We start from the raw sequence: 24201 nt of genomic DNA, 5'->3' as shown, positions 1-24201 counted from the left end.
TTTACCATCCAACACGTTGGCAGTTTATACATAAACTTAAGTCACTGCCACAGATCTGTATTATGAAGTTACAGTGAAGCAAACTTGATTTTATTCATGTTGCCAATTTGTTAGAGAATATCAAGTGTAATGACACCTTTATTGCGTGTACACATTAGTGGGAGTAATTCTTCATTAAATATGACGTCATGTGATATATTGTGTATTTGGTGTAATGCAATGTGTTTATGCAGTTTAAGGTTCAAAAACACATTATTTTCAACATACTGTTCATTTCTGTTTCTCCTCTAAGCCCCGCCTTCCTGAAAGAGATTGATTTGTACAAAGCTCATCGTTCTAAAAAAGCAAGGTGTGCTCTGATTGGCCAGCTATCCAGTGAACTGTCCAATTACTTTAAGCCCATTGTTTAAATGATAAGTCCCTTATAATGTGCCCCGGTGCTATAAACAATAATGAAACAATAAAATCCATTACAAATTAGGAATTTTGTTGAAAATTTGGGCAGTGTTATGAGAACACACACCCCCACGCTCTGATGTCACAAAGTGGGGGCGTGTTTAAACATAACTTTTATAAAAAAATATGTCTTTGGTTTTGAAAATTAGTCTCTACCATGTTAGGGATCTTATCTATGCATTAACACTTGAAATCACATCCCACTTACATCATCTTCCACAATCAACACGTGCATCAAAATGCTTATTTATTGAAGATTCTCTTAAATTTTGCCTTGATGGCAGTCAGTTGGTTTCCTTCAAAAGCATTCTACATGTTTCATTCCTAACTGAAATAAACACACAGCAGTTTTGTGTCTCTTCCCTACCTATTAAGCCTTTTTCTGAGAATTTCATTTCATGTCCATCATAAACCTCTCCAGCCAGACAAACTGCTGAAATACTGGAAGTTTGTACAGAGAGGAAAAGAAACATTTGTCTATTTCCACAGCACACGCTTTCTTTAAATAGACAACGCTGAGCTATGAACGAGTGACCTGTTCACGCACAAGATAACTCAGATAGACGGTGAAAACCGTGCATGGAAATCTTGCATAGAACTGGGAAAAAAGACAAAGCCTCTTAATGGTAAATGAATCCTCAGTGTCTCGTAACACAGCCTTTAAGAGCACATTTTCTCTGGCAGACGGTCAGACTAGTAAAGGCACATAGAAACCTGAATGAGTAGGCAGGTCTGTGTTTGTTCAGTGTTGGATTACTACTTCTGCAAAAATGTTGGCAGCTGGCTCTATGAACAGATTTATTTTTCCATAGACCCTTCTCCTTGCTCAACACAGTCTGGAGAGATTCTTCTTCAGTAATTACTGTAGCAACAGAAGTTCACAATAAATGTGTCCAGCTCAGCATATATGTAACCCACAGATTCTCATTTTGGCTGAAATCCAAGACGTACATAGCGAGGTCCGGCTGTGCTGATCCTAGTGACAGTACAGTCTTTTCAGAGCATGTGCATCGAACAGCAGCAGCACATTTCTCAACTTTTCCTAATCAACTCATCAGCCCGTTAGAAGACCAAGACCTAAAATCAATGAGTCAGATCAAGGAGAACTTGTCCACTGCTGGCGTTTCTTCACAAATAAGTATTTGTCTTAAGCTGCTTCACTTTGCTAACATTTTTACATCAGCTAACAGTCATTCAAATATCAGCTCAATATCTGCTAGCACTTTATATTCACGATTGTGAATAATTAGATATTACTTGGAATGTAGTTAGCAGAAAGTGGACTATCGAATGAAATACTCTTAAACAGTATACAATACAATCTGTTTTGGAAAAGAAAACTTAACCTTGAAACAAATTAAAAGTGATTTGCAAATACCATTTGAAAATGCACATCCGTTTTTTGGCAACTTTTTCTTTGTCTTCATTTTCCGTAGGTTGAATGCATTTGTGATTTTAATAAACAATTTTAAGATGATGACAAAGCCTGTTTTTCAATGAAAAAATAGCATTGTAAAGTAATTAGTAGAGAAGAAAAAATGGTAACATGACTTGAAGCTGCTATAATAAGCAGCATCCTCTGTTGTTCACAACATTATCATGGAGAAAAATCACTGAATGCAAGATGCTATTATAGCTCTATTAAAGATAAGTAAGCAATTGTTTCAAAAAATCTATTTAAATCTACTTAATTGTATAGCTGTTGCTTTGTTTTGGATGTGCAAGTTTCAAAAAATGTTTTACCGACAAACAAATCCAGTCTTTTCACATACTGCACTGACGAAACACACCTTATTGACTCTCCTTCTTTGAGAAGCGTCAGTGGTCAAAAGTCCAGCACAGAGCACATCTAGTCAAGCCTCGCGAGTGTCCTGACATTCATAGGTGGGGTGGCTAACATCTGCATGATAGACGGAGCACAACTTAACCTCCAACAACTGTAAACACATGCTGTACTGTGACCACAGGCTCTTCATCAACACTGGACAAACATCTGGAGAGGACAAGTTACAAATACTCTGAGCTACAGAAGTGATTATTACCAGTGATTAAGACCTAAAGTATAGTCATTTGTGTTTGTGGCCTGATGCCATCTGCTGGTGACCTACACACATTCACAGGCCAATTCTAGATATTGAGAGTTATTTTGTCAGGATTTTTTATTTTCTCAGACAGTTTGAAAGTCAAGACTCCAGTTCCCATGAAAGGCAATAAATCCACACCTCAACACTTTTAGTCCAAACATTAACCCTGACCTACCCACCGTGGCTCTAAGGGTGAAAGGTCACTCCATCAATAAAGTCTGTCATGGAAACATGCTTTGTAACTGCCTCTTAATTATGGTTTTGAGGTACCCTTTGAAGTTATCAAGACTTGGGTGTTGACCAGACTGAAAATTTGTTTTCATTAGGCATCTATTAATTTTCATTTTAAATATATAACACTTTATTTAACCCATAACCACCAAACCTCCAGGTGTAATGTCACATAGATTGCACATTCAGTCAGCATAACTACTAGAAATTCACCTGTTTTCCTAAATGTTCCTAAGCAGACAAAGACTGCCAGAGCAGTTTCTACTCCACATAAAGGCATCACATATTTTTTTTTGTACATATGTGTACTTGCATGTATATGCTTGATAGCAATTGATTCAGAACTTTGGCCTTAAAGTGACCTGCCTCCCTAATGCATGTAAGTCATAAATTAATTACACAAACCAAATCTGAATTTAAGCTTATATTTCATCTCCATGTATCTTCACGCCATGTTCACTCCAAAAGGCATATAAGATTCTTGGTTTCACGAATGCAGGAAGAATGGGGTACTGAGTAAAAGATGAATCTGTCCCTTGTGTCTGAAGATCAGAGGTGTGGATTCTCAAATCCTATCGTGAAATTCCAGGGGTGGTGGTGAAAGGTGTTGATCCAAGCAAAGGTCGAAAAGTGGGAAGCCATGGAATGTTACTTGGTGAAAGGAAAACCTGGAGAGCCTTCAGTTTAAACCAAAGCATGGGCCTCCTTCCTGCTCTTGAAATCATCAGTGTGTGTGTGTGTGTCAATATGTGCAAGCGCATGCGTACATGCATCTGTTTTACATAACTGAACCTTTCTGAGAGAACACAATCCTTATAAATGTTTAAACCCTAAAAGCGAGAGAGAAAAACACATTCATTATTTTTCGACTCAGTGTAATACTTGGCAGAAGAAAATAAGCATCAGAGACAGATATAAATATATAGTCAAAAGGAAAGCTGTTGAAACTAACCCAAGAGGGCCATCATAAGCATTTGTGTGTGACCATCCTGGTTGTTTGACCCCGTTATTCTTCTCAAAAGGATAATAGGAACATTGCATGTTGAGGTCCCATTATAAATAAAAGTCTTCAGTGGTGAACAGAAGCAAGCAATTTTCACAAATATGTTCCACGACCACAGCATGGCATGCTTCATGTCCTTGCCAACAATAACATTAAAACTACAAAGAAAACACAAACAACTAGTGACTAAAGCATTCAGTAACAAACATGATCTCAAAGGACAATATTCTCCAAATGGTACCAGGTTTGCAATACTCCAACCCTGTTATAAAAGCTCAGCCATTTATTATTACTTTTAGAATTTTATTATTTTAGACTGTCACAAAAATAAACATGGTAATTAGGCAAATGATGATTTGACTGAAACACACAGCATGTGCACCCACCACAAATCTGCCTAACCAAGTCCTGAAACACTTTCTGGCTGAATATTACAAATTACAAATGATAAAAACTATTAGGCCAGTATCATAATATATAAAAATATGTATTTACAATTCAATATGAACATAAAACATTTATATATGAGACATTTTCTCAAACTGCATACTGTAATGTCTATTAAACCTTTGCTAGACCTTTGAACAAACTGGAAAGCCAAAATAACATAATTAATTAAGTAAAGAGCTTGCCTTTTGGATAGTCACAGTGGTCATGAAGCCATGAAGTCATGATCAAACTTATATTACTGTCATATATGTTGTTCTGGTATCTCTACCCAGGTAATTAAAGGCTATACACTTGTATTTACCAGAATGCGCTCTTGTTGGATTTCTTATTATAAGAGTCCCTTGTGCTTGGAGAAGCTCACTGCCTACAGGTCGTTCCTTTCCAGTTGTAGAAAGAATAGATCGATCTGGTAGCTCCCAAGTTATCTCTGGTGTAGGCACTCCATTAGCAACACATTTAAGATAAACCGGAACTCCAGCCGCTGTTCTCACAGTTGGTGGCGACCCATTAGTGATCCGTGGAGGATATGCAACAATTACGACAGGAACAGAAAGAAACGCCTCACCAGCATCGTTCTTTGCTCGGCACACATAAATCCCACGATCATGTATGATCGTCTCATGTACAACAAGTGTCCCATTGTCCAACAAATGGTAACGTCCATTTACCTGTGGACGAGCAAGAACAAAACCTCCTGGTGTGGTCCAGGAAATGCTGGGCTGGATTCCATCTGTCAAGCAATGTAGGAAAAGGGACTGTCCAGAAAACCCTCGAATAATCCCCTTTGGCCGTGTTAGAATATAAGGCTTTTGAATCACCTCAAAAACAACCAGCTTCTCAATGTAGCCCACTTTGTTTTTTGCAGCACAGCGGTATTTCCCAGAGTCTTCCATGCTGGAGTTATTAATAACAAAAGTGCCATCTTCACCCAGGTGATATCTAGAACCCTGGAACCCAGGTGTTCCACTGAGCCGAGTTCGATTAGGTAAGGTCCATATTATCTCTGGAACCGGTTGCCCATCAGCAGAACAGTTTAACACTGCAGTTCTCCCTACCCGAGTAACCACTCTCTCATTAAAAGGGTTGTTAAAAATAGGTCTCCTGAGCTTGTCGGTCACTTCCAGTTGAACCAACATAACCGCCTCACCGCCATCGTTCTGAGCCATACAAATAAATTCTGCTGAATCCGATGGCCGAACATTACGGATCTCTAGCGTACCGTTACTATGGACATTAATCCTGCTCCCATAATAGGGAGCAGTAAGAAATATATTGTCTGGCATGATCCATGTGATCTTCGGGACTGGATACCCTTCAACTATACAGTCTATTAGCTTTCTAGTATATTTCACAGCTGTATCTTTCATCACAGTTCTATTTTGTTTGAAGCCATTGATGATTGGTGAGTTCCCATCAATGTCTAGTTTATATACTTTATTCTCCTCACCTGCAGAATTACGAGCCATGCAAACATACTCCCCAGCATCAGCTAATTTAACATTTCGTATATCAAGTGACCCATTAGCGTGCACTAAATAACGCTCATTAGATGCAGCAATCATGTCTTTGGAAGGAAGCATCCAAAAGACCTTTGGCTTGGGCTCACCTATAGCCTTACAGTCAAAGCGAACATTTCCACCTGGCTTTACTTTGGCATTGGATAGATTTGGGTGCTCAATGCGAGGCACTGCGGTTAAAACACTTATGTGGACATGCATCTTGTCCTTACCCAGTTTGTTTTCAGCATAACAGGTGTAATCACCTTCCTCATCAGAACCCACATTATTCAGGTACAGTGTTCCATTATTAAACAAGGTGTATCGTTTTAACTGATCGCCTTCCGGTCCATCTGCTTGTAGGGCGCTATTCACCAAGGTACCATCAGGAAGTCCCCAAGATATCTCTGGCATGGGGACTCCAGCAGCCACGCAGTCCACTTTTAGGTCATTGCCATAAGGCACTTGCTTCCTGCTAAAGACATTCGGTTCGATCCGAGCTGGTTTCATAGACACTGACACTCTTAATAACTGTACATCATCCCCAACTTTGTTGCGTGCAACACAAAGAAACTCCCCAGCGTCTTTTTCATTGACTGGTTCAATGATGAGGGAACCATTTTCCAGGACTTTGATACGGCTGCCCATTCTGAAATGAGAATGTGACATTTTTTAAAAATAAGTGGCAAATAATGTCAAGTCAATGCATGCTGACAAACTAAATTCTAACTGTTGGTTTGAAAACATTTACTGGGGAATCTCTTATTCATTCAGAGTTTGAGGAAAGTATTTTGAGATTAAGACATTGCACACTTAAGGCTTAGGTTTGTACAATCAAACAAAAACACTGTCCTTTGGAATAGCACACCTGTGTGACTGGTCCACAAGAGCCTTGGAAGGAAGCCTCCAAATAATCTGAGGTTTTGGGTCCCCGGCTGCAGAGCAGTTAAGATGAAGGTGTCCACCATATATCACGTCAGTTCTTTGTTGTGATGTCTCTGTAATCTGAGGGGCAGTTTCTGTCCTCTTTACAGACAGAGTAACAACACGTCGTTCTGATCCTGTATTGCTTGTAGCAATACACTCATATTTTCCACTTTCAGTTATTTGTACATCCCTCAGGTGAAGTGTACCGTTTCCAAAAACAGAAACTTTGGTATGTGAGTAAGTTAGAGGTTGTACTATAGTGCCATCATGCAAGACCCAGTGTGTTGTGGGTCGCGGGTCACCATAAGTGCTACATGCCAAAAAGAGATTCTGACCTATATCAGCCCTCACTAGCTGCCGCTTTTCTTCTAGTATTGCAGGTGGTGCTGCTACCACCTGTAGATGAACAGTGGCTGTGTCAGTACCAGCTGGATTACTTGCAATACACTTATAATGTCCACGATCTAAAACAGACACCTCTTGAATGGTTAGTGTCCCCATCCTGGTTACTGTTACTCTGCCATGCTCGGTGATCGAACCTTTAACTTCGGTATGATTAGGTAGAATCCATGACACAATTGGCACAGGTCTGCCCTCTGTCCTGCATTCTAAGTGCATGGTTTTCCCTGCAAGAACTTTGATATCTCTCATCTTTTTCTCCAGTATCCGGGTGGGATAGGCCACAACTGACAATGTAACTACAAGCTTGTCAGAGCCATACTCGTTCTGGGCAAAACATATGTACTGTCCTTGGTCTTTGATGTTTGCCTTTTGGATGAACAGTGTTCCATTCTTCAAAACCTCAAATTTACCCATTTTACCTTTAATGGTCAACATATTACCTGATGATATAAAGGAGACAAAAATTATCAGTATACCAGAATCTAAAATAAATATGAAAATAACAAGTGAGAACAACACAGTTTGTAAGCTTTGTGGTTTAGATTTTGTACCTGTAGTAGATGAGAATCGGTTCCAGCTGACGATGGGCTCGGGGCTGCCGATGGCCTCGCAAGAAAGAAAAGCATCTGAGTTTGACAGAACAGTAAAACTGGCAGCTTTTCCACCATTAATCCTCGGCTTGAAGGTACTATCCCTCAAAGAGGAGGTGTCATACCTTGTAGACTGATCAAATGCATTCTGATTGACAGTACTACTACCGTATGGAAATGGAGTGAACGTATATGAAGTTGAACTAGTCATTGTGTCTGAGGTAACTCTTTTAGTCTGGGGTTTTTTGGAGGCTGTAGTGGGTTTAGTGGTCAAAGTAATGAACACTGGGAAACTGGTGGTAGATGACATAGAGTCCCTCCATTCTTCACCAGAACCAATACTTTCAAATGATCGAGACCTCTCTGGGTCTTCAAGGGGATGCAAAGGCCTTAGTATTTTACCACTGTGCTTAGTTTGTGAAACTGTAGTTGTGGATATGCTGATGGCAGGTGTGTTAGTGATTTTAGTCACTGTGATAACTGGGGATTTTGTGGTGGTCTTTTTAATGGGCCTTCTCCTTCTGGAGCCTCGTCTGTGATAAACAGGCTTTTTCTTTCCCCACAATCCAGTTTGAGAACCTGAGAATTTATTCTGAAATGTGTCTTGCTTTAGTTTAGTTCCTATCGTTGGTGGGGCTGCTAAAGTATGCGAAACTCCCATTGGCTCTGTGGTTGTAGACAGCTCCCGGTAGACTGGAGAGCTGAAGAACTCTGTTGTAGCCGTTGTAGATGTGGTTATGACATTGTCTGAGAAATTTGCTTCTGTAAAGGAGGAAGAACCTGATGAATCTTCAAATGAAGTCTCCGGAGCATTGTCATTTTCTCTCGTCATTGGAGGAGAGACAATTGTTTGTGTACGCTTTAGTTCTGTAGTAGGTACTGTTGTAGTTGCCTTGTAAGGTTCTACTGTGGATGCTGGGGTCCTCTGTTCCTCATCAGTGAAGGGCGTAAATGAGTTTTGATGCTTGCTCAGGGTTTCTTTAATTTTCCCCTTGTTTCCAAACTGTCTATGCCACTTAATCTTCTCCTGTGCTATTTTAGAAGACATTGTCATTGTGGATGTGGTTGTAACAGTTAGTTCTTTCTCTACTGAATTAAAAGAACTTTTAAAATCATTAAAATCCTCAGAATTGGTGGGCACAATAGTTGCTGACATTTGTGAATCAGTGACAGTCTTTTCAGAGCCTGACAAACGTGTTGATATGAAAGGTTTATCTGTTACTCTCAAAGTGGAAGTTGGCATGTGAAACCTAGCTGTATGGTTTACCAGGCTTTGATCCACTGATATTTTGCATTTATCTGTAGACATTCCAGATGTAACTCTTTTCCCATCACCACAATCTGTGATTTTGTCCACAGTGTGTGAAAACACAAGATTGTCCTCCTTTTTTTTTGCTTCCTTGTTTGTAGAAAGGTCTTTAAATTTATTGAGCAAAGATTGCATGTCTGTAATTTTGCTGGGCCGAATAATCCTACGTCTCCCATTAAAGTTACCCTTCTTTCCTGATCGCATCTTTTTGGACGGAACAATTTGTATTTGGTGTTTGGAGATGATGGTGGACCCAGGAAGGAGTTCTGACTTGATTCTTTGAGTGGTCTGGAATGTGATCTTTTCTTGGTCTTCCTCGGTTGTGGTGACTTCTGTGAATATGGCCTGGTTCTTGGGTTCAAAATACGTGATATTTGGGCCCTGGGAATTGTAAAAAGGTGTTGTTCCAGTAGTAACTTCTTCTGAATCCCCAGAGAAGTGGAGCTCCCTAGCTTCTGAAGGTCTGTTTGTTGTTTTCACATATATGTTGGTTTTCCCATCAATGTGACTTAACATGTAATCTGACTTGGTTGTATTTGGGGTTGTCTCATTTCTTTGATTTCCATAATTGCTCAAAGTATAAGTGACAATTATTGGGGTAGCAGGTGTCTGAGTATGAGAATGTGATGTTTTAGCAGAATTCGTTTTTTTATTTGTTCCAAACATGTTACTAGTGCTATTATGTTTTACTTCGATAGAACCACTGTTGTCAGTTTTGTAAGTCCCTGGGATTTTAACATCTGTGATTTTAATGGTGCTATGCTGTGTTTGGCTAGTTGTCATTACAATAAATTCATCTTCAGGTATACCATCCCCTGAGGTTGCATCATCATCAGAGGAAGTTTTAGACTTTTCTAAACTTATTGTCTTTTTATTTGCTCTTTTAATTTGAGACATATCAATGAAAGTGCCATCTTCTTTCTGATACTTTTTATTAAAGACTCTTCCAAAGTTCCTTCTGTTTCCTCTTCTGCCAGTGGGAACTTTATGAAATCTGTTCTGTAGCCAAGTGTATGGTCTGTCCGAGGTAATGCTTCTTGACTCCTCACTAACCCTGTGAGACAGATACCTGTTTCCAGGTTTCAGACTATCATCTATAATTTGGACGACGTGATCACCAGATTCCTTTGGCCCTGTGCTATTTGACAAATCACCACGAATGGTTACGTGAGAAGCTAGCAAATCTGCTCCCAGAAAATTTCCAACTAAGCATATGTAAATTCCTTTGTCTCGGGATGTCAGTCTATGTATTACCAAAGTGCCATTTCTGTAGAGCTTTCTGTTATCATAGGACTTGTCTAAAATTGTGTGGTCAGGAAGTATCCACTGAACGGAAACCTCTGGACTGCTGACTGATGTACAATCAAGACGCAGGTTCTGAGCAAGTTTATGAGAGATGTGGATTCCATTAATCTCTTGTTCTTCAATATTGCGGGGAAGCACAGTGACTCTGAACGCAAGAACATCTGCATCCAGGTAGTTGGTTGTAATGCAATGATAGACACCTGTGTCTGAGATTTCAACGGATTTTAAAGTAAGCCTTCCATCATAAGCTACTACAATCCTTTGATCCTTGCTGTTGTATGGTGCACTTAACTTACTTCCATCTGGTAGAATCCACTTTATAATGGGTTTAGGATCCCCAAAAGTGTGGCAGTTCAGTTCAATTCCTCCACCAGCAAGGACTGAGTGTTCAGTCTTGGTCTGATTATCCTTTCTAATCATTGCCCAGCCATACTGGTCTCCTTTATTGTTGCTTCTGTCAACATCTATTTGAACATTGGATAAATACCTGATAGTTAGGTTTGGAAATGTTGTTGTGATGCGGTCCAGTTGTAGCAGCACTGTACTTTGCATTAACCATTCGTGATTGGCTTTCATTTTTACTTCAATTTCTGTAAAAATGTCATCTTCCATTGATGCTACTTGCTTGTATGTGTAAACTGTATCCGGTTGCAGAGAAAGTAGTACTTCTCGCTCAAGTCTCATCGGGGACTCACTATACATAGCCAAAATATTCCAAATCTGACGTATATTATCATAATCAATGTTGCAGACCAGCGATGTGGAAATGACGGCACTAAGGCCAATTAAATCTTTTCCATTCTGTCCAAAGTTTGCAGTCAAGTTTTCAATTCCTGCAGGTGGCTGCACAGCACAAGTTATCCAGGCATCATTGTGGAATTGATCTGTGATGTTCATTTCCAACATGCCAATGGGTGCAACAAAATCTTTAGGATAGACTGGGGTATATCCACCATCATCCAAGGTAAAATTGCTCTGTTTCAAGTGAGAATGAATCCAAGGTCTGCTGCATATGTAGCTATCCCTTTGCAAATGCGCAATGCTGTTGCCTCTCAGAGTAATTGGGAATTCACAAACAGGACATTGTTCTTTGAGAACCTTCCTGTCTCTTTTGCATTTGAGAACACCTGTAAACAAAATAATTCTCATTATATGTTGATAGATACATGTAAATAAAAGCAATTTTACTTACTAGAATGCTCCTTGTGCACTTATTTTTGTTGCTATATTAACAAAACATTTTTCCAGCTATTTTTAACTGAACATTTGTTAAGTATAGACCAGAATCTCACCAGGATGTTTCTCTAGCCATTGTTCAAGCCAACCCATTCGACAATCGCATGACCAGGGGTTTCCACTAAGGAAGAGATTCTCTATCTTGCTGCAGCCAGAAAATATAGTTGCAGGCAATGTGGTTAAAGCATTGTCTGACAAGTAAATAGTCTTGAGAGATGACCATTTCAAAATCTGGCTGAACCGCAGTGATATAAAAGTGTCTGGATGAAGTTGCTGGAGCAGGTTTCCCTCAAGATTGATCAACTGCAGCATTTTTAATCCATAAAAACTCTCAGGGTGGATGAAGGTAATATGATTGTGGTCCATCTGAAGACGTACAAGATTGTCCAGGCCTCTGAATGTGTCCTTGTTTAGTTTCTCAACTCTATTATAACTCATTTTCAGAACCTGGAAGTAGATAAAAATATAATGTTACGACATAAAAATTAATTGCCTGTCTCTAATATTTCAATAGACTCTCGTTTCAGACTAGCCTCAGCCTAAGTACAGGGTCAGGGGGCAATTCCATCATGGCCCACCCATATACTTCATGAATGATGTCTAGATCTGAACTCTATTGGTCCTACACAGCATCCAGTCAATTGTTATATCATATATACTGTTAAAAATAATTGAAATGAGTTTGTCTACACTTTATATTTTAAATGAACTGTAATCTACAGAAAATACAATGGCTTGCTATTCCTCTGATATGACAGATTGTGAAAAATATATTATTTAGATATTACTCAACGTGGGGTCAAACTATTGTGGGGGCAATATTATGCAAGTCTCGTGTCGTAAACATTTGACTGATGTGTTAAGCGTGTTTTAAAGAGCTTTACATTACCATGATTATTATGCATGAAATTGACTAGACTTGATGTGCAGTAAGCAATGTAAGTTGTTGTTTTTTTTTATTTCTGTCTCAGCCTCGAATGTCATGCATGCAGACCTCAGAAGGATTGATTGCTAATGATTTGTTAATGAAAGTTATTATAAAGTGTTACTGGTGCTGCTCACTTCAACATCTGATGTTACTAATTACTTGATAAATCTAATGTATGCTGCTTTTGTATGTCAAAATGTTTCTGGAGACGTCTGTCTTCTGTTCAATTCTCTTGCGTCCTAAATAAATCGTCACGCACTAATACTGTTCTAGTGAGTGATTTATGTTTTCAGAGTCTTCAGAGACTCTTCCTTGATTCACAGGAGATGCATTTGATATGCAAGTTAAAAGCAAATAAACACTTGTACAGCTTGACCGCAATAAAGAAAAATAAACATGTGAACAAACTCAGATACACAACATGACATCTGCTATTTTTTAGTGTCTTATGTAAGCAGACTTTTACATGCGGCGGAAGGTCGGTCCTCATTCAAGTTTATTCCATCCAGATTATTCGAATGAAGATGAATTTAGTATTTTACCTGCAGAGAGGTGAGGTCATGGAACGAGCCGTCCTCGACAGCCTTGATAACGTTACTGTGCAGCATTAACAGCTCCAGGTTTTTTAGTCCAGAGAGGTCGTTCACTTTTACAGCCGACAAACTGTTGTACCTGAAACACAAAATTGCAAATGTACGAATTGGCTTCAAACAAGCTGCTTTATATTAGAACGCTCCACGGTGTTCTGTCTGTTTGGTTTTACCCCAGGTTAATCCTTTGAACAGCTGGCTGAATGTCCCGGGGTACTTCACTCAGGTATCTGAAGGTGCAGTGCACTTCTGACGGAGCGTAGCATGCACATGATTTGGGGCAGCCGCTGCTTCTGTGTGTTATATTGGCCAAAACACACAGCAGCACCATCAATCTCCACAACACACACGACTCTGCAGTCGGGCCACACATTCTGGAGAAGGAGCTCTGTTTCGTTCCTATTTCTGACAAGCGCGAGTTGCTATTAATCACTAGCTTTCTGGAAAAAAAAAATCATAAATAAATCTGTTATTCATATCTAGATTACCATTCACTGAAAATAAGTTCTACATGACAGATGCCTTTTGCATTTGTATTTTCCTAAAACCAAACATTACTCTTTTCGGAGAAACAAACTTATTATTATTATTATTATTATTATAGAACTATTTTTATATAACGTCTAACTTTATAAGCACATCCCAAACGTTTAGTAAAACAAACATCGCAAATTCGACACCTATTTAGCATATTATATATATATATATATATATATATATATATATATATATATATATATATATATATATATATATATATATATAAATTTCTAGAGTTCAGAGTGAGAGTTATTAACGTTAGCACACTTACCTAACACACGGCTGAGTTCTGTAGATAAAGAAACGCTTAACACATGATGAATGAATAATCCAAAGACTTCGGCTGAGGAGCAGTGCTTTCCTTCACTCTGTCGAGGGCACTGTAGAGGAAGATGAAGCGCGCGTCCTCCTCCTCCTCCTCCTCCATCGATCTCGCGCGCTCACGTTACTCACACACTCTCGTGCGCGCTGCAGTGAGGGATCTTCACGCGGAGGAAGAGGAGAACATCTTCATCATCACCATCATCAGGTTTCTTAACTACTCGCCTTAATTTTCTACCGGGATGTTTTTTTTTGTTAGCTTTTTTCCGTTTTAATTGTCCTGCATGCTGTCATCAGAGAACAAGATTCTGGTCTTGTAAGAATTCTGCTTTTGTAAGATTCTTGCAAAACCGATAACAAGGACAGAAAAAGTCAAAATGCTAAATATAATAACGCGCTGTCACACACGTGACATTTTTAAAAATGCATACAAATAAAAGTTTTAACCTACATGCCTTTAACAGGTGTGTGATCACATAAAACACACACACACACACACACACACACACACACACACATTATTTAAACTCTTAGGTGAAATAAAGTGCACATATTAAATGTTTCACATTTCAAAAGTTTGATCTTTTTGATCTTTTAGCTAAACAACAGACATATAAAATTGGAAGGGGACACAAATAAAATAATAATAAGACTGTGTTTACAAATGAGTTGAGTTTATAGGTTCACCATGTGGTCATCTCTTTTTTAGATATTCAAGCCACCGATCAGCCGCTGAACATCATAAAGAGCAAAACCCAACCCAACAGGATCAGTTCACACACAGCCCTCTCTGCTGGCCTAAACTCTATCACCATCACTGGCATAGCTTCCATATATTTATCCATGAATGTGTTTTAAATTATATCTGTAACACTTTACAGTAAGGTTCATTAGTTAGCATTACTTAACAATATTAGTTAGCATGAACTAGAAATGAACAATACTGCTACATCATTCATCAATCTTAGTTAAGGCACAAGACACACACTTGGTTGGTCTGTTTCCAGTGGGGTGTTTTTATTAACACTTTTTTATCCAATGGTACTTCAGCAGTGGCGTTGCCAAGCCTTACAGCTGGTTGTTGAAGTGCCCATCTTAGTCAGCAGAGGTCACTCTTTTAGCTCATTGTTTGTATGTTTGTGTGTATCATAACCCTTTACACTCATTATTGGTTCATTACTGTCAGCTGTTTATCATTGACTCATCAGTCTCACCCAATAAACACCTTGTTAATGTTGTCTTTAACTCCTATCAGCATTAGGTTCTGTTCCTGTCTTTTGACTCCTGTGCATTATGTTTTTTTAAACTCTGAAAGAAAAGCAAATGGATCTTTTGTGTGGTCATCAGTATATGATGCCATTTTTTAGATCCAGCATTTTTTTTGGACTATGGGCATTCATCTTTATTCTCCAGCTCTAAGAAGGAGATGTTGGCAGCACTGCAGCAACAAGGGATGAAAGTAGAGGGCCTTGCACAGACGTTTTGGAATTCGGTGATGGGATTGGGACTTTCTGACTATGAATTAAATGGGATATTTGATGAATGCCTCAATGACCTCCTGCCTCTGTGGGAGATGAGGAGAGATCTAAAGGAATAGTTAATTAAAAAAAATTCAATTCCGCCATCTAAGAGGAGCTGATGTCTGTGTTGGAGATGTTGAAGGTCCAGGAAAGCCCTAGCCCCATCACGGTAGATGACCATTCCTGGTCTCACTTTTATCTCTCATCGGAACAACCATGGTGGTGTTATCTGCAGACTTGATTGTGAGAGACATGAACAGGTATGCAGTCGAGGGTGAAGACAGAATAGAGGATTAGTACAGAGCCCTGTGGTACCCCAGTGTAAGGTAAGGTCGGAGGAGAGGACGTTCCTGATTCTGATAGATCTCTGGTCAGAGAGTGAGAAAGTCCAAGGTCCAGGAGGATGAATGAGCCTGGGAGTAAGACAAGGACACAAACTGACTGAATGGCTAACAGACTCCTGCTATAGACTAATGTTTCACACTATAATCTCACTGCATTATGAAAGTATCACACAGCAAATTATAGAAATAACTCATTTAGAATCATCAAAGTAGAGGATTGCTCTGGAAGTCTCTCAGAGTTTAGGCTATAATCAGTGTATCATCATTACACAACCACCTCTTTCATGTCCAGCAGTCTAACAGTGATTCTGAATTATTTCCCGAGAGAGAGAGTGTGTGTGTGTGTATGAAAGTATTTTCCAGTTTTCTACTCTGAAGTTCTTTCATAACAATCTGAATTATATAAAGCACTATATAAATAAAAGAATAATCAGTATATTACAATCTCCACCACACACTTTCCTCAGAATTAAATTAAAATATGCTCAGTCTTAAGAAGATGTCAGCATTACTTCAGGTTCACAAAGTATTATTCTGGCGGTATTTTCTGCCGTGCATCGTTTCTGACGCCATCTCCCCTTTCTTTTAACACTTTGATGCACCTCTGCATTTTCTCGATTCCCGTCCACATGGCATTAAATGCCTATTGATGAAATATAAAAGAGATGCCAGTGTGGTAACAGACATAATCAGGGATCAAACACAGAGATTAACAAATGCAGAAGCGTAGACGTTATTTTAATGTCAATTAAAAAGATGATCTAAAGATGAAACCAGCTGGATGCTGTGAAAGACTGGATCAAGAAAAGGGTTGATGCAGTCTTTCAGAACATGCTTTATTCCAATCAAAGCTCAAATCCCTCCTGGTTTGGTCAAAGGAGTGCGTCATAATGCCATGTCTGGCCAACTGACTCTTCTCAAATACAAAGATTTAGTGTTGGGCAAGAGAACATTTTTTAGAACAATGAAACATGTGTTTTGGATTGTTTAATATGACTGCGAAGGCCCAGAACCAGAGGAAGAACCGCTCTCCGCTGTTCATCTGCTGAGTATTGACCAGAACATTGGGAAGCCGTTTCATACTTTTCTAATTTATGGCGCCAGGTCCTCTCCAGGTTCACACCTGTGCATCACTTTCTCCAAGGCTTTATCATCCAGTATGTCATCACAGACAGAATCAACATAAAACGTGTCTCAGCTTGTGTCTGGGGGCTCATCTACACGTTCTGAGTAATGTTTTCCACTATCCTGTCCTCTCATTGTGCAAAACTAGTCACTGGAGTAAACTGGAACCTTTCGTAAGAGCGATATAAAAGACTCAACTTCATATTTATCATAATGTAGAGTCCGCTCTTCTTGTTTGTTGAAAGCATCCCTCTATGTAGAAGGCTTCATTTGGAATTGAATCAGCGTTTGCTTGTTATGGTTCCTTTAGATTATAATTTTTTGGTTTATTTATTTTTGACATTCTAGCCAACCAACAAAATACCAATCACCAAGTAATACCAATACAGCACACACAGATATTCTAGTTTAAACTCTTGCATCATGAATCCATTAACTCCTGAGCTGAGCTGCAGAGCACTTTACCTCTTCTTTAACGTATGTGTTGTCTGTCGGTACTGATTTAGATAAAGGATTACCCCAACTGTATGAATTTAACAGTGACTTTACAGTACTATATCTATAAGGACCGGCACATGAAGAACAGTGTAAAGTAATGAACTCTATTCAGGGGACAATTACATCAGACAAATTAGTTTATGGATAGGAGATCTTCTGCCAAAGTGGTCTTCGGGGCAGGGATAAAACACATCATAAAAACTATGCTTCATTATTTTATATTGAGTTACATGTCTGCATGTACATTTAAAAAACATTTTTTGGTAGCTATGTCACTCGCAATGTCAAAATTGCAACAGTGCACGCACACACACAAACAAAAGCAGGGAAAAAGACCTATTTTATTAAAAACGTGTTTGTTTGCAAATGCCCTGCTCCGGTGTAGGATTCAGACGCTGCAGCACGTGGTTTTGGTTAAATGTGGGACAGTGGGAGGGAATGAATCGATGTGAAGTATGTGAGAAAAGGGCCCACGCTGACAGTGCGCATGTGTTTCAACTGAACATTGGAGCTGGAATTATTGCATTTCAGCTAATTATTTCATTTGATATATTCCTCAGATACACTAGAATGATGTAGTAATTAGTTCATTTCCCTTCAAGCAATAGCTCACCCAAAAATGATAATTCTATCCTCATTTACTCACCCTTGAGTATTTCCAAACCTGTGTGATTTTCTTTGTTCTGTTTCTTTTTAAAGAAAGTTTGTAACCAGCCTGTTTGGCTCAGAATGTTCATGTTTGGGTAAACTATTCCTTAAAGGTGTTTCCAACCAAGTCTGTGAGCAAATCTGGACGGTGCACATAAACAGGGATAAAAGTGACCAGAGGAAACAAGGCCTCAGGATCAAAACAAAGAGTTAACTTAATCTGGGACGACAAACCCAAAGAATGTAAACTGGAGGTTTCTTTATTTAGATTTCTCTCAGAGTAAAAGGTCAGAAGGTAGTTTTAGAGATTGAGGCTATGACTAAATAGAAGTGAAACAGCTTGCAAAGGAGAGTAAACAAAAGTATGTACCTTTTTAAGTGGAGCAACTATAAATCGAGATTTTGCACGATTGATTTTCATGATTTTCAACATTATTATAACAGTGTTTTCTCTGATTTTAGGCACTACTCATGGCTAAGGCTAGGTTTAGGTGCCGATGGACAATATTCAAACAGCCTTCTTAGTAGAAGTCCAGCTTGAGGCAGATTTTGTTTCCAGAGGCTCCTGAGATCCTCCAGAGGGAAATGGCCAGGCTACTGGAGAGACACGAGGGCTGTGTGTGGTAGTCACGGCGTATCTGGAAAATCATTAACAGCGATATAGTGAAAGCAATCACAGACTTACCTCATTACTCAACTCTGGCAAGTTCTAGGTATGGTATATTACCCTGGAAAACTCCTGCTTGACCTCTCCACGCTGAGCTCCTCCAGACTGTGGAGCACGGCCGCAGCAGACCTTCAACACCATGCTGTCCTGAGCCTCAGTTTTAATATTCTACGATGAAACAAAACCTACTGGCTGTAGTTTTATTATCTGTTGGGTCTCAGGCAGCTCTGCAAGTGGACCACGAACTATCGTTCTGGTGGCCTGGCATTGAAGAAATCACGATCCTACATGATTCAAACACAAAGTGAGCTATCCTGAGACAGAACGGACATCAGCTGAGGTCTACAAGATCTGATTCGGACGGTTATACCATTACCACAACACACACAGGAACATGCTGCAGCGGTCAGGAACACAGACCCGGATTACGTTCCAAAGACGACCTCTAGTGGCAGGAGAATAAAACTCAGTCCACTGCATGCATAGTCGATATAAAATACTGGACGAAGATTAACTTAATGCTACATTCAGAAAAAACAGAGGTGCTAATAATTGGACCTAAAATCTATCACTTGATGGCTGCTCTGTTAATTCTTCATCATCAGTTAGGAACCTAGGTGTGCTGTTTGACCGCAATCTTTCCTTCGAAAACCATGTTTCCAGCATCTATAAAACTGCGTTTTTCCATCTTAAAAATATATCTAAATTACGACCTATGCTTTCAACCGAAATATTAATTCATGCGTTTATGACCTCAAGGTTAGATTATTGTAATGCTTTATTGGGTGGTTGTTCTGCACGCTTGATAAACAAACTTCAGCTAGTCCAAAACACAGCAGCCAGAGTCCTTACTAGAACTAGGAAGTATGATCATATTATCATAAGAGGACAGTGATTAGTCATTGGAGACAGAGACACTAAATGAAATTAGTCATCTCTTCTGGCCACAAGATGTCAGCAGAAAACCTGCCAGCTCTGGGCCTGACTGGAAAAGATCTCAGAAAATTTCAAAAAGTAAATAAATATAGAATAGAGTAAGATACAATAACAGGAAAGAAAAACAAATAAATAAGGAGATAAAAAAGGCCTCAAACAAAAACCTATTGAGATGGGTTTCAGAGATGTTAGAGAGATCTAATAAAGATAGAGGATCTAATAAAGTTGTAGTTCTTTCCACAACGTATGTCAGCGTGACTGAGGAATTTCACCAAACAGCTGGTTTCGACATCTAAGAGATCTCTGGGAGGCATGAAAAACAATGAGACTGGAAACATATTCTGGACCAAGTTCACGTAAAGCTTTAAAAATATACAGCAGTATCTCTCTTGACTGTAAACTGAACAGTGCAATAATTAATATGTGACAAAACACAAGCGTGAGTCCTCCTCCGTTCACACACTCGATTCCAGCGGGCTCTCACGCTCACCTTCCAGACACCACATGCATTTCTGTTCTGTGAATCTTTGTTATGTTCTGCTGTCCGCTGGGTCAGGCTCCTGGCTGTAAAAGATGCAGTGTCCGATCTGAACCAAGCAGCGGCAGCCGCTTCTGACATCATCTGATTACATCAGTTTGGATTTCTCTTTCGAAGGACATGCTGTGACCAGGCAGTGGGGTCGTTTTCAGACGAGAAAGCTTTTGAAAGTTTAAAAAAAGCCGAGTTCGTTTTCGTTTTGTTTGTAATAATCATTTTTGCTCAGTAAATGCATGTGTGTTTTATTTTGATGAACTCAATTTCGTTTTTTTTTTAACAAAAACTATTTTTACGCATGCGTGCCAGGAATTATATGTTCGCAATATGCTGTCGTTTGTTAATATTAGTTATGTATTAACTAGCAGGAACACACAATGAACAATAGCCTTCATTTATTGCAGTATTTATTAGCAATCAATCATCGTTAGTTCATGTTAGCTGAAAGTGCATTAACTAATGCATTAGTGAATGCTAAAATGAGTATGGTTCTAAGTACACTAAGTAGTGTTCATTCTGTAAATGTGTCTCATAAGGTAAACAGCTAATAGCAAAGATGAGGATATGGGGTAAAACCAAGGGGTCCTGATCTGAAACCTGTAGTAATTGTCCTGAGAAAGCACCTCGGTTTTGGACTGCATCATGCTGTTTCAGGTCAAGTCCAGTCATGCCGTGGGTCGTGTCTGGTCCCGTTCAGCTGTTCTCTGCCCAGCTGCCCTATGTCACTGTCATTTGTATTTCTCTGGCCTTGGACAGCTTGTTTGTTACTGCTTCCCCGATCGCGTGCTTGCTGTGTCCTTTCATTCTGCTGTCTTCTGTCTCCTGGTTTTGACTCTGTTGTCTGGCCATCGACCGCGCTCACGCTGCCAGTGCCTTCTCAAATCCAGAGAATGCCTCAATGCCTTTTATTCAATAAAAGTTCTGAACCGCCTTTGTTCCTGGGTCGACGAGAACACTCGCATGAACTTCTTTGAAAAAAGACCTTGGGACGAGTGGCTCAGAAAAAGTGTACGTTAACTTTGAGAAAATCAACAGCGTTTAAGCGTGACTTGCCTTCCAAAGGCTTGTCAGTCATTTTAGAGGCACCACGATTGAAATATAACACAAATTATAGTGTAAATACATGTAAATATGATATATCATCAGCGGACGCTTCAATAAAAAGGCTATGCATGTGGAAAAGCTTTGAGATGGGATTCAGATTTATGATGATTTGCTTAAAGTTATTTTATTCATTGGATAAAAGCATTTAGTAAATGAATTAGAAAGAACTTTTGTTTTGGCACAATATGCAGTTTTTGGGGGTTTTTTTAAATGGAAAACAAATCAGAACTTTCTTTGTTTCAGTTGTAGATTCTTTAAAGTAGCCATTATTTTGTCTTGACAGTTTTACATTGAATGATTTGGCAGAGCTGTAAGTCTCTGTCAGTGTCTGAAAACTCCAGCAGCTGGGCCTCTCTATAGCTGCCAGTGTGGAGGAAAACGCACCAAACTGTAATTGGATCTTGGTGAATGAACATAAACAAATGCTCAGCAATATCAGATAAGCTGCTAAAGCCGGCACCACACTATCCGCCCCGAAACCACATTCAATGAGGCATGTCACACTTTTTTGCTCTTCTCAGTCAGCGACACACTTAAGACCAGAAGACAGATAAACAAACTAAAAGACTGCCACGTGAAGCCTTGTCAAAATAAGATCACAATATTGATTAGAAAAGATGCAATTTCCGAAGTTTCTGTGTCTGCAAAGTTAGAAGTAATAAAACGTTTTTACCAACCAGTGCTCAACAGACCTAAATGTCTAATTTTCTATAAATAAAAGCATGATAGTTTAATACAAATTAATCATTTAAAACATTATTGTAGAAAAACTCAGAGTGCCTGATTTTATGGTGGTTACAAATTATCTCAATCAATCAATGACTTTTATTTATTTAGCGCTTTTAACAATACAGATTGTATCAACGCACTGAGCAAATAGAAGAATAGAGTGATAGTAATGTATAATGATGAGATTAAACACTAAATAGCTTATCAAATGCAGAGACGGTCTCTGGAATCAATTCAATGATAATCTCTAGAAGTTAAGTGTCCCCAACAAAGCAAGCCAGAGGAACCAAAACCCCATGCATACAGAATGGAGAAAAAAAAACCTTGGGAGAAACCAGGCTCAGCTTGGGGCCAGTTCTCCTCTGACCGGACGCCCAGCACTTCATTTCCAGTTCAATTTTAAATGTGTGTGTGTGTGTGTGTGTGTCTCTCTCTCTGTCTGTCTGTCTGTCTGTCTCTGTGTGTGTGTGTGTGTGTGTGTGTGTGTGTGTGTGTGTGTGTCTGGTTCTGGTTCTGGTGATCTGTCCAAAGGGGTAGAGCTAGATATTCTAGTCTCAGATGAACATCATCTCTGGGTGTTGATACAATCTGGATACAAAGTGAAAAACAGAATAAGAAAGAAATGGACTAATATTAGTGGAGATGCCACTCTTTTTACGATGTCACAAATACATTGTGTTTTATAAGGTGTGTTCCCGGTTCTAGCTGATCTAATTAAATTTTAAGCTCTTATCACATTATAGTTTTCCACACCCTCTGCGTTTTCAAAACTCTGGCCTTTTGATAATACCTAGAATATCAAAGTCAGCAGATCTATTTAGATTCTATTTAGCAAACTCTGGAACAATCTCCCTAACACTGTCCAGGAGGCAGACACACTCTGTCAGTTTAAATATTCCTCTCCAATTCTATTCTCTAATTTGATACTGTTCAGTGCTTTGAAACATGTAAGTGCTATATAAATAAAAGTGATTGATTGATTGATTGATTGATCTTTTAGGGTCTCAAATCAGCGGGAACTGGCTGGATCTGGAACAGAGCAGAGAGAGGGAGGATAGAGAATAGCTGAACCAGCTTCAGGAGATTGGAACAGAACACAACATCTTCAAAAACATCAAATATTTGAGAGGTCAGCTTACAGCTCACCTTCAGCAAAAAAGTGTGTAGTGATCCACACATCCACGTCTTCCACTAGGACTTCCTCAGGACGGATGGTGTCACCTAGTCAGGCTTTTTGTTGAGCTCGGGCTCTGAGGTACTGATGGGCTCGGGCTCTGTGTCTGCCGTGGATCACTGCAACATCTCTGTAGCATCATTTCTCACCAGCACCTGCTCAAAGAATCCAGGGAAATTAACTTGGCAGGTGAGCTATTTCAAGCTGGCCAAGTAAAAAAAATAGACATGGTACGTGAGTTTTAGTCTAATAAAATGAACAAAAAGAAGAAGGAAGCAAGTAAAGGGACAAACCTCAAATAATAACCTTTCTAGGATACATGTAGAAACACAACCAAACAAATGATGCACATTGTAAAAGATTGCAAAATTATTACATATTTTTAACGAGAACGAATAGAGGACACAGGGCAAACTAATAAGATAATTGAACGAGAGGTAAACTGAATGACTAGTTAGACAGACACAGAAGTCATGGGAAAACAAGCATATGTTACAGTATCTTTTAGTGTATTATAAAATTATAATGATCAAACATTCATGTTCTTTATTTAAAGTGCAATTGTATTATTACAGTAGTAATATATTTTCTGTATTATGAAAAACAATCATATAAAACCATTATTTTTGAATATAATGACTAAATGTGTTGTTTGAGGATAACTTGAAATATTAGGGTACTTGAAAACACATTTTATGTCAAAGGGGTTGAGGTTACCAAAACCTCAGGAAATGCAATGCAAACCATTCGGATAAAAGTGCGTGCCAATTGCATAAATATGCATAAGTTCCAGAAGGCAACGCTGTGGTTACTTCTGAAACTAATAGCCAGTAAGTATGTTGCACACAAGTAACAAAGGATTCTTACAGCTTCTTAAACAGCACAGCCTAGTCTGCAAAAGTCCCCTGTACACGTTGGATTGGTTTTAGAGCAATGGAAGGGTAATGAAAAGAGTTTTGTTCCTCAGAAAAGAGGCTTACAGATACATAGGAGGTTGAAGAAGATCTTGCAAATCAAATATATTGGATACAAAAGCTCACTGCGGGCATGCTT

The 24201-nt window shown here is 39.1% G+C and overlaps 1 protein-coding gene and 1 long non-coding RNA gene across 2 annotated transcripts; both read right to left on the bottom strand.

Annotated features, from left to right (window-relative positions):
* Window positions 1–3579: 3579 nt before the first annotated feature.
* Window positions 3580–13908, bottom strand: igsf10 (immunoglobulin superfamily, member 10). Its single transcript, XM_043258267.1, has 7 exons — window positions 13819–13908; window positions 13181–13447; window positions 12960–13089; window positions 11546–11936; window positions 7601–11380; window positions 6589–7489; window positions 3580–6369 (listed from the first exon to the last, which is right to left on the bottom strand). Exons 2-7 carry the CDS (start codon window positions 13378–13380, stop codon window positions 4455–4457), a joined length of 7317 nt encoding a protein of 2438 aa, XP_043114202.1. The 5' UTR covers window positions 13381–13447; window positions 13819–13908; the 3' UTR covers window positions 3580–4454.
* A 4339-nt stretch (window positions 13909–18247) lies between these two features.
* Window positions 18248–19173, bottom strand: LOC122359244. The gene is made up of 2 exons (XR_006252693.1): window positions 18731–19173; window positions 18248–18641 (listed from the first exon to the last, which is right to left on the bottom strand). It is a non-coding gene; the product is annotated as an uncharacterized LOC122359244 (long non-coding RNA).
* Window positions 19174–24201: the final 5028 nt, after the last annotated feature.

This window comes from Puntigrus tetrazona, chromosome 15 (assembly GCF_018831695.1).
Source record: "Puntigrus tetrazona isolate hp1 chromosome 15, ASM1883169v1, whole genome shotgun sequence".
In the NCBI taxonomy this organism is placed as follows: domain Eukaryota; kingdom Metazoa; phylum Chordata; class Actinopteri; order Cypriniformes; family Cyprinidae; genus Puntigrus; species Puntigrus tetrazona.
The sequence above is the reverse complement of the archived record's forward strand: the minus strand, read 5'-3'. Positions and strand labels throughout refer to the sequence as shown.